The sequence below is a fragment of the Homalodisca vitripennis genome, chromosome 3, assembly GCF_021130785.1.
Source record: "Homalodisca vitripennis isolate AUS2020 chromosome 3, UT_GWSS_2.1, whole genome shotgun sequence".
Lineage (NCBI taxonomy): Eukaryota > Metazoa > Arthropoda > Insecta > Hemiptera > Cicadellidae > Homalodisca > Homalodisca vitripennis.
Window position 1 is genome coordinate 15,130,957 of NC_060209.1, and position 14,163 is coordinate 15,145,119.

The following is a 14,163-nucleotide window of genomic DNA, read 5'->3' on the forward strand; positions in this document are numbered from 1 at the left end:
TGTAATTATGATTCAACTGAACTCCCGCACGCGTGGCTTGAGGTGCACTGGGAGGTAAATTTTATTTATATTATGTATTTTTAGATAATAAAGAAGATTGAACTTTAACTTGAACTTGAAAAATTTATTTAAGAATATTATTTTAATATTCTATTAAGAAGTGCATATTGTTGTCTATCAATGGCATGAGTATACATTTTAAAAAGGTGAAGATGTCTAAATTCTTTCAATCTGGCTTATGGGCTTTGAAAAAAGGCTTATATGAAATAATATCCATAGTAACGATTACAAAATAAGACCTACATATTACACATAAAAATGAATCACAACATATTCTTATTTCGACAAATTTTTAGTCATCCGTTGAAATGTTAAGAAATTTTATAAGAAAAGGTGGATCAAAATAGTTGCCTGGAATATTTTACAATTTGAAAACTATTCTAATATTGTTTCATAATCGAATTTTAAACTGAGTATTTAAAAGTTGTTGACACTCAGTTCATGTTCGTAAAACAGGCAGAAACATTTTAATACAAATTAAATTTCAGAACGGTGCTTGATCAGTAGATACGTAGACAGCAAATTTTTTTTTATATATATACTTAAATATATATACTTATATATATATACTAGCAGTTATATATATTCAGTATATATATATTATATATATATATATATATATATATATATATATAATATATATTATATATATACTAGCAGTTACCCGCGGCTTCGCACGCAATTTCTGTTGAAAAAACTGGACAATATATCTATGTATTCTTTTTCTATAACATAATAAACAGTCTAGAGATAATCGATAGTCACTCAAAGCTATTCCAATCTCCTGATCCAATTTAGATTTAAGATTAAAGAACAGAGATTTGGGATCCTGAAGTCGTAAAGTGAAACAGTTTTTATAAGATTAGTATTTCCCTCCCACATCCATGGCTTCTGTAACTATAAGAGTTAGCCTTTTTATCCCAATGACGAAAGTGTATCGTACAACTCAAAAATTGCTGCGGTCAATATGGGTCTGTTCTGGTCGTTTAAATTCACCCCGGGTCTAATCTATTTATAGTTCCACAATTGATTTATGCTGTTGCGCTAACCAATAGATTGGTCTCATATGTTGGTTTCGGAATCTAACTTCGGTTAAATTTTGATGATTAAGTGATTTTGATATTTTTACCGATCGCTAAATATGTATTAGGGGTATATGCTTCAAGTATTAGGGCAATATTATCTCCATTTGCTTTTCAATAACTACAGTAAAAAGCCATACACAATGTTAAAGGAACTAACCAGATAAGATTACGTTATGTGCAAACATTCACAGCTTTATACAATATGGTAGTTGTTATAACAGCGTATAAATAGCATTTTCTATTGTATTAGATGGATTATTGATCATTGGCGCAATCTAAATTTTAAAATTAAATAACTTCGTATTTGCAATCTACATTACACTACTGATTAAGCACTTTACAATAATTCCATATTTACTCAAATCTAAATGTAAACACATGTTTCTGCCTCTTTGATAAACTTCAGCTGAAAGTGTTAACAGCTACTCTAAGTGTTAATTCAGACCAAAAGCTATACCGGTTCCAAATTTTCAGCACAATCCGTATAGCAGTTTCAGCGTGATACAGTGGAACGTTGTTTTTTTCACTGTAGAGTAAAATGTTCATTTATGAACTGAAATGGAGAAATATGCATGAACGAGTTTTTGCGCAGAGAATACTCTTCCATTACTAAGTACGACATTCCAATCAATGTGAAAACAAATGGTTTGTCAGATCCATCAATAGAGGATTATGGAAAAATTAAAATAAAATGTGTCACTTGTACTTTTGGATTTAGCAAGGTTTTAGATGTTTCAGAAAAAGTATTCGTTTGAATATTTAAAATAAGCCCCATTACGATCCGAGAAAGAAAAAATAAAGATGTTGCATGAAATAACCTGATCTAGGCAGACTAAAAAAACATTATCAAGACAATGGGCTCCCCGAGTTTACAAAGGAAGTTTACAAGTAAATAAGGAAAGGAAGTTTACAAAGCAAAACGTAGTTTTTTATAGCGGGTACTACTTCCATGAAAACGAGTAATCTAGGTTTATCTTCTTTAACATACGTTGTATAATCAATTTATATGACGAGAACTCTCTCTGTGTGTGTTTGTGTGTGTGTGTGTGTGTGTGGTGTGTGTGTGTGTGTGTGTGTGTGTGTGTGTGTGTGTTGTGTGTGTGTGTGTGTGTGTGTGTGTTTGTGTGTGTGTGTGTGTGTGTGTGTGTGTGTGTGTGTGTGAAATTTAAACTTTTTTCGGATAGCAGGAAGATGAAAAATAATAATATACTTTTTTCTAGGGTTTGTAATTTTATATTTCAGTCGCTATGGTAGTTAATCTTCATAAAGACGCTATTGATTTTCTATGAAAGTTATGAGGCATGTGTGTGCCACATTTTATGTTACATAGGACATAGGGAAGGTCTTCTAAGAATTCCAAGTCCATTTCTACCCCTATGGGTGGATTATATTAATGAAAGATGTAGTTATTGCTATGTATAATACACTGTATAATTCAAAATAAATATTTAAAGCACCTATGAGCAAAAGATATAAGGCAGAAAATTACAGGATGGTTTTACTAGAAAGAAGTCACTTTTAGTTCAGATATGAAAAAGTTGAACTTCTAGTGACAGTCAAGCTCCACGCGATTGAACTAATATGGGCTTAAATTAATTTACATATCGCAAAAATAATAAGTCGTTCACTATTAATTCTATCACAAAATTTGTAAAGAAGCTTTGGGAAAAGACTACGCCTGATTGTTGGATGAAAGTTGTAGAGAATACAACAATAGTTATTGATAACGCTTGAACCAATGAATGATTGCTGGGGGAGGCTGTAGAGAGACTACTAATATTTTGACTGAGGGACAGAAATTCGTCGGAAGACTGTGTCCGGAAACATGAGGTAAACAGTGAAAATATAACACCGATAACAAAGACGATGGTGATAGGATTATGGAAGGTATTCTGGCTGCTTCGCTTTGAGGAATATTAATTTTCCCTCAAATTATCTGTTAGTGAATTTACAAATATAAGTTTAATTAAATGTTTGTTTTGGGTAAATGGATAATTTAATTGCCTTTCCTTAAATTAATATATTTACCAGAATCATACAAGCCTAATTTAAACATTTTCCTGTTGTGGTTTGTGTGAAAATAGAACTGTCGATATTTTATCTTGTGATTTTGGCACACGGGGGCCAAGTTGGTATGTGTTTTTCATTAAGCCATAATGTAGTGAGGTTCCGGCACAGTTACTGTGTACCTCGCTTGTTCTGCACCCTCACTCATAAGTAAAGACTATTAGTAATAAGCATTGCGTGATTTATAAATAAATACAAGTCTAATGAGTTTCCCAAAAAACTTGTTACGCCTATAATTATTAACTTAGAACTCTGAAATATCAGTATGTAGTTCTTTAAGAGACATACAACAAATGATATATTTATATTTTTAACTGTAATTATTTTTGAATTAGGAGGATTTAAATTGGAGAAAAGCTTAAATTTAAAAGAAAACTGTGTTTTTCTTCATATTTTTGATTATCACAATCAAAACATAATTTAATAAATCTCACTTTCGCTATAATATATAGATTAACACTACCTAAGCCGTCAAACTTTTTCAGATGTAATAAAGGGGTATATTTTAATGTGGTAGACGTTTTTAAGTGAGATGTTTAGTGTGTGTGGAGAGGTCGCCGGATCCGGTAAAAATAACATAATATGTCATACTATAAATTTCCTAAACTAAAGGTCCACCGCCTTCAAATTTCTTCTGGTGAGCGCGTTAATGCAACCCGCACAGCACGTGGTCAATAACCAACTCAGAACTCTCCCCTAACCACGCGACTCAACGGACGGTCGCCCACTGGCCAAGGACAGTGGTGGCGGCCTACCCCTCCGGCGATCCCCACCACTCCCTTTTAGGTGTGATATTAGGTGCTATAAAACTCCAGCACGATCTGCTTAGGTGCCGTGCACTCTCGGCATTTCCTTAGGTGCTGTGATATTAGGTACTATAATATTAGGTGCTATGAGAATCGGTGCTATTAGACGGTACAATTTTAGGTGCTGTGAGATTAGGTGCTATTAGATTAGGTGCTGTGAACCCCCACGGAATCTACAACCATGAATAACAGCATTTATTAGGTCTTGTTTTGTCTGACAGAAGTCCATTAGGAAGTCCTGTGAATACCAATAGCTGGTTTTGCCAAGTTATCTCTTATTGGTTTCCAGTTAGTATGTGAGACACATTCAGTCCAGTTATGTTATGCTCCATTGTTATTTCTTATGTAATAAAAATTTCTGGTAAAATGAGGATAAAATAGAGATTATATTGTTTAATGGTGAAGCTGAGAGAAATGTTCATGAAGCAGTTTGTTTATTCAATACTGCCTATCCGGATAGACCATTAGACAGGGCATACATTACGCATTTAGTTTGTCTCATATACTAACTGGTAACCAATAAGAGATAACATGGCAAAACTATACCATTAACATACCATTTGAATAATACAAGTTTTAGTAAAGTACTGCTAGGTACTCTGTTTTACCTCTAGCACTTTAGAGCATGCAAATACATATAAATTTGAAGTGCAAAAATGGTGTAACATGGAATATTTTTGCATGGCACTGAAAGGATCAATACAATAAGAACACCATTTTTTATTAACGATAATTAGATCTTTTTGAGCATTTTGAATTGTAATTGAAAGTGATGATTTTTTGGCTTTGCCGTTTGGAACATTTTTGTTTGTCAATACATTTCTTTACATTGCTGGCAATGCTTTGTTTACTACCCTCTTACCTTGCCAGAATATTTTTCATTTAACTTGAAACCCCTCTCTTGCTTGACACAGCAGATTCCAAATATTTGACTGAGAGGGAGGGATTTCAATGAGACACAAATTTTTGAGCTTTGAAAATTAATTTTTGATTTATTGAGAAACGGCTGTATCTCAGTGTTTAACTGCAACACAGAGAATTTATAGATTTATTTAATTTATTTAAAATTTTAATCAAAATTATTTCAGTTTTGACTCGATTGATTTGGTAAGTGCTATACATTAGCTATCCACTAAATGACCTTACCATGGTAACTTGTATATTTCTGGGAGTTTTTACTCAATTGGTTGGCAAATTGAGATAAAGATGACACAAATATCACTTAGTGACCTAATAAATATATTCTAGATTATTTATGGCTACTGTAATAGATATTTTGTTTGATCATATATACCGTTTCCAAAACTAAAGTTCACATGTAAGCATGTTATAAATCAATTGTATGGTGGGTATATGGGGTTCAGGTATAGGAACTAGAGGTGTGCCAGGCCGTTCCAGAACTGGAACCGTTCTGACCGAAACATTCCAGGCTCGGAACTAGTTCCGTGAGATAGTTCCAGTTCCATGCGTTCCATTCCAATAGTGCTTGTCTAATTATTTAAGTTTCTGGCCAATTTTGTTCCGGTACAATACAATACTATGTTCCAATATTTGAATTTTAAACACAAAGTCTATCTGCTTAAGTTGTTTTCGTGCATCACAGATAAACACAGTTCCATTAAATTAAACTTTGTGAATGTGATATATTCGCAAATATCAATTTAAATCCTAAATCCACTCATAAATAAATCCACTCATCTACCAATACCGTCAGTATAGGTGATCAAAGTAAACTAAACAATTTTAATCAAACAACAACAAACACAATAAGAAATATTTCTCAAATGAATTGAAATTCACATATTTTAAAATAATGATATAAAATACAATGAATGAAATTGAAACATAATTATATATTTAGATGGTTACCTTCAAACAGTAAAATAAATACATATTTTACAAAGAAATTTCCTTATTTCAGTACTAAAACTTTACTACTCAATTACTACTGTTGATCCCAAATTAAAACAGAAATATTTTTATTGCTAGAGAGAGCCTTAAACGATAGCTGTGCGAAAATGAAATTTGGTAAAGTTGATTGATTAAGTCTACGGACACTAAAAGTTATATATGAATTATTAGTTCGTAACGTATAAATTTATAATGATTTGAATATATCAATCAAATTAATTAAGTACAGGTTGCCACATGAAAATATTGTGGTTGCCTGGAATCCAGAGTGGAACTGGAACATTTTACCAGCCTAGTTGTTCCGCTTAACAAATCCAGAATGCCTGGAACCATTTTGGCATGTCTAGTAAACCGTTCTGACAGAACATGGAGTTCCGAAGAAGTGAACTATTCAAGATCCATTCCTGTTCTGGAACGTTCTGATGGAACTGTTCCATTTCTTTTGGCACATCTCTAATCAGAACAGTCCTTACTTGAGTATATCCTTCCCGAGGGTCTGGCAGCGAGGAGGCCAAGAATGCAGGTTGTCTGGGTATCCAGCTGCCGTTAGGTAACTGACCAGAGCGTCCAGCCACACGTAGACAGTCTGGTCACTACGACCCGGCACAGGCACAGCCCAGTGTACCCGGTGAGCTGGCCTCGACACAGACACATCCTGCAGAGCAACGCCATCCTTTACCCACGCTACTAGCTGACTGTGGAACTTGGCTGGCCGCACCACTCTCTCTAGCAGCACACAAAGAAATTACTAATGTGTGCATAACATGTCGTGCATGTGTATGTCATAGATAATCCATGTATGCTACGTTACACATTCAAATCGTGAAATGTTAAAAGGGCATTTGTCAGTTTTGTATGACTTTTGGAAAAACGAAAAAACTATATATAATACAGGAAAATAGCAATAATATTTCAAACTGAGATTCAAAGCAAAGTATAGGTGGAATGTAAAGTTTTCACGTGGGTTCAAATTTTGTTTTCAAAAAATGTAATTTTTTACAAATTTTTTAAATGTATTGACTCATGCCCTTTTAACAATTTTTAAAATTTGGGACAATAAATATGTTCTTTTTACTTGAAATAACATATTTTATTTCATAACAAAAGAGTATCTTACTAAAACATTTATCTGACCTTATCCTAGAGCAGAAATATTAAGTTCATTTTTTCAGCATGTGTACACACAATCCTCTTTTAGTCGTTCTCTAGCTCTTCATTGCTCTCAGGCCAGATCAAAATCGAGCCATAAAACTCCTCATGTTTATCTGGAATATAAATCATAAGTCTGTTTGTCTTGAATGAATTTTGTTCAGCTTTATTGGCACTTTACCTACTGGGTAAGCTCTTTTATCAGGTGGCGTTACTTGACCAGGCTGCGTGGCCAAGAAAAATGTCTGGCAGTTCAGTCCGTTTATTGTGGAATACGCTTTTATGAACCCTTTACACTCCAAGCTGAACAAAAAGTGAAAGTGCTTATGGCAAATGAAAATCTTTCATTGCATGGCTTTCTTTTACTTTCTTCGGATACTGTTCTCCTTTTATAAAAAAGTAGCCACCACTTTTTATAGCCCAAGATATCACTAGCTTGTGCTTGAGTCATAATAAATTTTCCGACTTTAGCACTTTGAATAAAAAGTGAAGTTATCTCATGAATGCTAAAATTCTGTCATTTTTTCAGATCATCCTCTACATCAGATCCAAATGTTGGTCACAGGGCAAGTAACTGTGTCCCCTGACTGGAAAAAAGTACTGGATCTTCTGAAACCTTTAAGAATCTGTTAGAGATAAATAAATCTTGTTAGAGCTTGATTTTTATTTTGCCCAAGGCAATTGCCCAAGGAAAAATAAAGAAGTTCCGTGATGTTGTTTGGGACATGTTTAAAAAAAAAATCATATAAAAAGGAGCACACTTATTCGAGACTAATTTTAACAAAGATCTGTGAATAGCATATAAGTTTGTTTGTTTTATAACAAGTAAAAATGGGAACCACACTTAACACATTTCTATTACCACATACTTGCTATGATCATATATAATTTTCAACTTAAAAGTTCAAGTGGGGTCGAACTTCACTATTAAGACATATATATATATATATATATATATATAACAAACTGAAACCCACCATCTTTCAGCCAATGGAGTAAATCACTCTGGAAACTACTGAGTCTGAACTTGTAGTTGTTCTCCTCGGTCCATTCTACAGGTCGGCCAGATTCAGCACTGACCTTGACCTTGGAGCCATCAGCTGCTATCTTCTCCGTCAGCTGGGCATCTGTGAGGAAGGCCTCATCGGCCACACAATACCAGCCAGCGTACTGCCCCTCATAAATGTGGCCTTGGCTCACTAGTTTATTCTGAAATAATTAACATAATTCTGTTTTAGTCGCACAGTACTATATCTTGTAATGGAAAAATACCAACCTTTTAGGGTATTTCCTCGGTAACTACGATTGGAAGGTTTATTTGTATTTAATTACATTCATGATGCATTGTTAATACACAATTAATTATTTACAATGGGAATGTCATGAAAATTCAATCATCGAGCTAAATTACCCCAACACTTAATTTTAGTAAAATGTAATTTTCTCAGTTTGCAGCACAAATAACTCGTATGATCTTGCTTTCCAGCTACTGCACATGGATTAGCTTTATTGTCATCCGCTATTTTCTACTAATAGAATTCACTCTTGAACCTTTGTTGATTTCATTTTTTCTGAAAAGATACACACACTTTGCATTTCAGTCTACTAAGTAATATTTTGCTAATGTACGTAATATTCTAATGTACACTACAATGTATGTTTCATTTTTACGTATGATTGAAAAATTCAGTTTATTTTTATAACTAAGAGCTTTATTTAAAGAAGCAACCTAACAAATTTTCACTGATAATAAAAAATACCACGTTGATTTATAGTATATAATAATAAATATTTATACATCACGGAAACTTAAATATTGCAATTATCAATATTGCATCCATTGTTATGATGTAATGTAATAAACTATGTGACTATTTCATTTTGCTGGTTATCGAACATTAAAAATTGCATAATTAATTGTAAGAACTGCAATAGGGGGGAAATATGTAGATGCAGGATAGCTGTGTTATTGATCCTTTAAGTGTTGATTATTTGCAACACATGTAGCGTATTTCCCACCCAACACCATGATCAACTTCAGCGATATCTTCATTCATAAAACTGCCGTCAGGCCAGGTTCTCCTGATTCGTTACGTCAGGTTGTGATTGATTCCCCATTGCCTTCATTCTTAGACAAGTTATACTGCTGAATGCCTAATTCAAACTACGCATCCAGACACATCTAAAATTGATAAAACGTCTTTATCATTATTATTGTACAACTACTACCTGCCATACTGACTGAAGCACAATCAAAACATAAAATACAAAAATTAAGATAGCAAATTAAAAAATGTGACTGAAAATCTAGAAGAATAACGTATTGTTTCTAACACCTAGGTAAAACTTCACCACATGCTTTCGTAATAGTTGACCGTCAGAGTTTAGTAGCAATTAAACGGCACTAAGTATTTCATATAAACACTATTAGAGGGCATAGAAAGCAGCTGTTTGGAAATGTGATGACATGGGCATGGAAGGGGACTACAATACATTTTTTTATTTGGCGCCGGTTTAAAAAATTTGTGTGTTATCAATTTTGAATAACTTTTGTTACTCTCTTACTTTTTAGTTCCTTAAAAGTTACTAACATTTTTACACGTTTTTGATGTCAATTTCTTTGTGATTTAAAACTTAAACTATAACACTCTTAAGCTCTACTAAAAATAGCTCTTACCCAAAAATGTTGCACGGCACTGACATGGGAATCATCTGTTGTACGAATAAAGTGGGTATAGTTAACACCGAACTGGTGAAACAGTTCCTTGTATTGTGACGATATTTCGTCACAATACGCTTTTGATTGAGCTTTTGCGTTTGACGCTGCCTGTTGTATTTTTGCCCCGTGCTCATCAGTGCCGGTCATAAATAAAATATCTTTGGTTCCCAAGAGCTGCTGAAACCGTTGAGCAGCATCGGCCAGCAGTGCCGTGTAGAGATGTCCAATGTGAGGTGCTAAAACAATAACAATTATATCAAAATAAGAAAATAACGTTCAACGCTTAGTCTAAACAATTGAAATAGTTTCAGCCACTAAGCAGAATATAGTGCCATATTCTTTGTTTGAAGTTTATTTTGGATGGTTGGAAGGATTGTGAAGGAAACAGGATTTTTTTGGACATTTGCCATTGTTTAGTGATACAAAATGTCAGTAACACTACGTTTCGAGATCTGCGACACCACAACCCTACAAATCACTAAGTGCAAATGTCGAGATGTTCGGATAAAAGGGTGGATTGATAGGTCATAGTCAATACTGCGGAGGATGACTGTTGAGGTTCTTGTCCTCAGTGAAATTTTTTTTTCAGGAATAAGAGAACTATCAAGTGTACCTGGATATACTGGAAAACTTTTTAACCTAACAGATTTATGAAACCCACAACGCAAAGTTTACTTCATGCAAGATCCGCAGCATCCCACAACCTCATTCCTGTCCTGGATTGTTTCAATAACTGTTTTCCAGGTAAACGGATAGGCATTGATGCGCCAATTGCATGGCCCATGATCCCCGGAACATGACATCTCTCGATTTCTTCCTTTGAGGATTCATCAAGAATATTGTGTGTACCTCCTTTACCAGCTTCTCTACCAGAGCTCATAGGAAGAATCTAATGTTTTTTTTCCTAGTGTTACAGTGAGTTTGATTACAGATGGAATGTGTGTAACATAACCAACAGAAGTCACACTGAACATCCTTAGTTATAAGGCATATAACATATTTTTAACATTTTGGCCTCAAAGTTAGCTCTAAGTACTATGAATCAACAAATGAATTATCAAAGTTCCAAAGTCCTTTTTGAATAAGTATTATAATTACATTCATTTAGTGATATCTTTGTGACACTTGTTCATCAAAATCACGTGAAAAGTAAACTTATGTTTGTTGGACTGGATTTCCTGTCTCCGTCTACTTAACAGTTTGTTTCTTGTCTGTATTAACAATTACAACACTATTACACTTATACTTAGCCTACAGTTATATAATGAAATTTGGGGTTTGGTAACTCTTTTACTTATTTATCCTTTTTTTAATGTTTTGAACTGGTATTTCCTTAATATTATTATTAATTAACAGTCCACATATAACTTTTGCTGTCCTTTTGCTTTGCAACAATCAGTACATTTGTGGCAAAGAACTTAATTTCTTAATTGTTTGTATGGAGAAATAGTCCACATTAATTTTTGTAACTCTCCCAGGATTATAACCAATGATCTACAGCCTTACTTTTAGTTAGGATGGAGATAAGGTATATAATTGTAGTTTAATGTTACAAAATGTAGTTGGGTGTGCCTCTCAACCATACATACATATGTGAACTCCAAAAAAAAGTCTAAAATATGAAAATCACCAGTGAACTATCACAATCGTGTTCGTCGTCAACCCCTTCTGTACTGTCTGATCCACAAAACACTTGACAATTTTGATACCCTGAAAACAACTAATAGATGGGAACAGAGTGGCATCCTTCTCGCTGACATCGCTTCACTTTGAAAGAAGAACTGATCGTCATAATGACATGTAATTTTCACAGTAAGTCGAATAAAGTCTGTTCTTTCTAATAATGTAGTTCTTTTAGGTCTCCGGTAAGAAAAACTGTTCCAAAAATACTGGCCTCCAGATAATACTAATACTAAAGTAACATTACTATTCCAGTTAAGTAAAAATTTTCAAATCATTTGAAGATGTTAAAAACTAAAACAAAAGGGATACCATTAATTTGGAAGAAACGAGTTCAGTGAGTTACTAAACCTGTCATGAAGAAAACTTAGAGACCAACAGGTGTTTCATTCAAGCTGTATGTAAGATTTTTATGCACAGTTATCTTTACGAGTGTTGTAATAAACATTCTAGGGATTGACAGGTATGAGAAAATTACCGTTATAATGGTTCTGGTTGATTTTGTGTAAACTATTATTATCAAGTCCGGAATCATTGGAATCTAGCAATAAAAAGGGGTAGACTTTAATAAGCAGCCTATACTCGTTATTTGGTTGTTTCTTTGTTGAATGGTTCAACGTTTTTATCTGAAGGAATAATTCGATATTACAATTTATTCAACTAATTAGTTATAGTAATTTTAATGTAAACAATGAATAGCAAGAAGTAGCTAATAGTTTGAGACTTTGAAAATGGCGATGAATATGAGGAAAATAGGCTATGTGAGCTATTTCTCACAAGTGACGAAATTTGTTTAGATGGCTTCAAAATGTGTTTGGCTCCTGGTAACATGGGGAGAATTCTTTCCTCCATTTCACAAAAGCGGTTACTCAGTGATATCAAGCTGGGCAAGTTATAAATATTGTAAGGTTTCTTTGATATCTAAGTCTAGGGCATAGTTGGTTTTGTTGTTTTGTAATGTTAAATTTACGATTTAGTATTGTAATGTATGAGATTCTTCTTGTTACAGTAATTTATTATAATTCTTATTGTGTATGATTTTTACATATCGAAGTTGGATAATATATTGAATTGTTCAATAAAAACAACCCCATAAAAAGTAAGACTACAACAAATTCATGCAGCATCAATTTTTTAAACACATAAAATACTTCTAAAATTAAAACAAATAAACTTACATGAATTAACATAAAATATAGGAGTCGTTATAAAGTATTTTCTGAGATTGGTACTTCCAGTCAAGTTTCTAACAATTGTATAATTGCAAAGTGAGTTACCTAACCTTAAAATTAACACCCCAGAATATACATTCATAATGATTAAGAATTATAACACTTTCATTAAACAATACTTCCACATGGCGTTTTTATACACTAGAAAGAAACATTTCAATACAAAATAAAAAATTTCAATTGATTTAATCTCGCTACTTTTACACCTTTAGCACGTTGTTTTTTTTTTTTTTTTTTTTTACTTTTAATGTATGTGTGTAATAATAATTTGATTTATAATGTTTTAGGATGAAAACAAAACTAAAACTAAAAGCCTGCCGAGTGATAATCAGCTGAACTGTTTATCTTTTTGTTTACGACTGTGGCCTTCTAGCAGACGACAGAGAGTGAGCTAAAATATGGCAATGGTCTTTTTTTCTTGTTTTGGGTGCAAACATTATAATAACACAAAAACACAGGCTAGCTATGAAACCAAACAGCCTCATTTAACACGAAAACATTTATGCACACTTGTTTGTTTTTGTGTTTCCTTTTTCAATAAATCATTATGAAATTACAGATTCATGACGGGCCTCTTTGTTATAGATTAATCAATGATGGATAGACTCGATCATCCATCTACTGTTGGCTAATCTAAGGAGATAGATATATCTGATATATATTTGTCAAGATGATGAAATCCCATACATAAGTACCATTTAGGCTTGCAATTACATAGTCAGCGACACGCGAAAATAACCCCACGGTGGTACTTCTGAATTCACTAACACATTGTTGCAAATTTATGTTTATAGAAAATTATTAATTTGTGTCAGCTTGTGCTATTAAAATTCATAAATTTGTATAGTAAATACATGCGCGCGCACACACACACAAACGCATGCACACACATTAATGCGAAAAATTAATACATTTTATAAATGTATTAATTTTGCAAGACTTGATAGTATTGTTTTTATGCATTGTCTAATTATTTTTGTTTTGATATTGTTATAAAATCTACTTTACTAACACAAGGTAGTACTACGCCAAGCCACATGTTACGGTACAGCCCGCGTTAAAGTTGCTTGCAAATGTTAAAGCCTGTAGCTCATTTTATTATTGAGATGTTCTGTGATCACATAGACAGTACGTTTTCGAGATATCGCGTGGACAGACAGACAGATAGACATGACATTTGTCCATCCCCACGAGTGATAAGCCCTGTTAACATTCAGCCAATTAACAATGGACCAAAAGAATCCGAAGAACCCAAGAACTGCAACAGCCTCTACAAGATGTACTTTCTTAGAGAGGACGATACTATATAATGAACAAAGTATATATAAGTGTAATCTGTAATATATTTGTTTTTTTAGCATATATAATATTTAATTTCTTAATGTATAGAACATATTGAATTTTATTAAAACCCCAATATTGTTGTCTTTTCGTCCATCATTTTGAAATTGTAA

At 33.3% G+C, this 14,163-nt stretch overlaps 1 protein-coding gene across 2 annotated transcripts in view; it reads right to left on the reverse strand.

Annotated features, from left to right (window-relative positions):
* Positions 1-14,163, reverse strand: part of LOC124356621 (methionine--tRNA ligase, mitochondrial) — a 34,745-nt gene that overhangs the window by 5,908 nt on the left and 14,674 nt on the right. The window contains exons 1-4 of one of the 2 annotated variants that reach the window (XM_046807727.1): positions 12,656-13,085; positions 9,756-10,033; positions 8,056-8,287; positions 6,403-6,655 (exon numbers count right to left, since the gene is read on the reverse strand). In XM_046807727.1, coding sequence (XP_046663683.1) covers positions 6,403-6,655; positions 8,056-8,287; positions 9,756-10,033; positions 12,656-12,791 — 899 coding nt within the window. In that variant the 5' untranslated portion in view covers positions 12,792-13,085. Of the gene's footprint in view, positions 1-6,402; positions 6,656-8,055; positions 8,288-9,755; positions 10,034-12,655; positions 13,086-14,163 lie in introns of those variants that run through there. The other variant, XM_046807728.1, reaches the window with a different exon arrangement.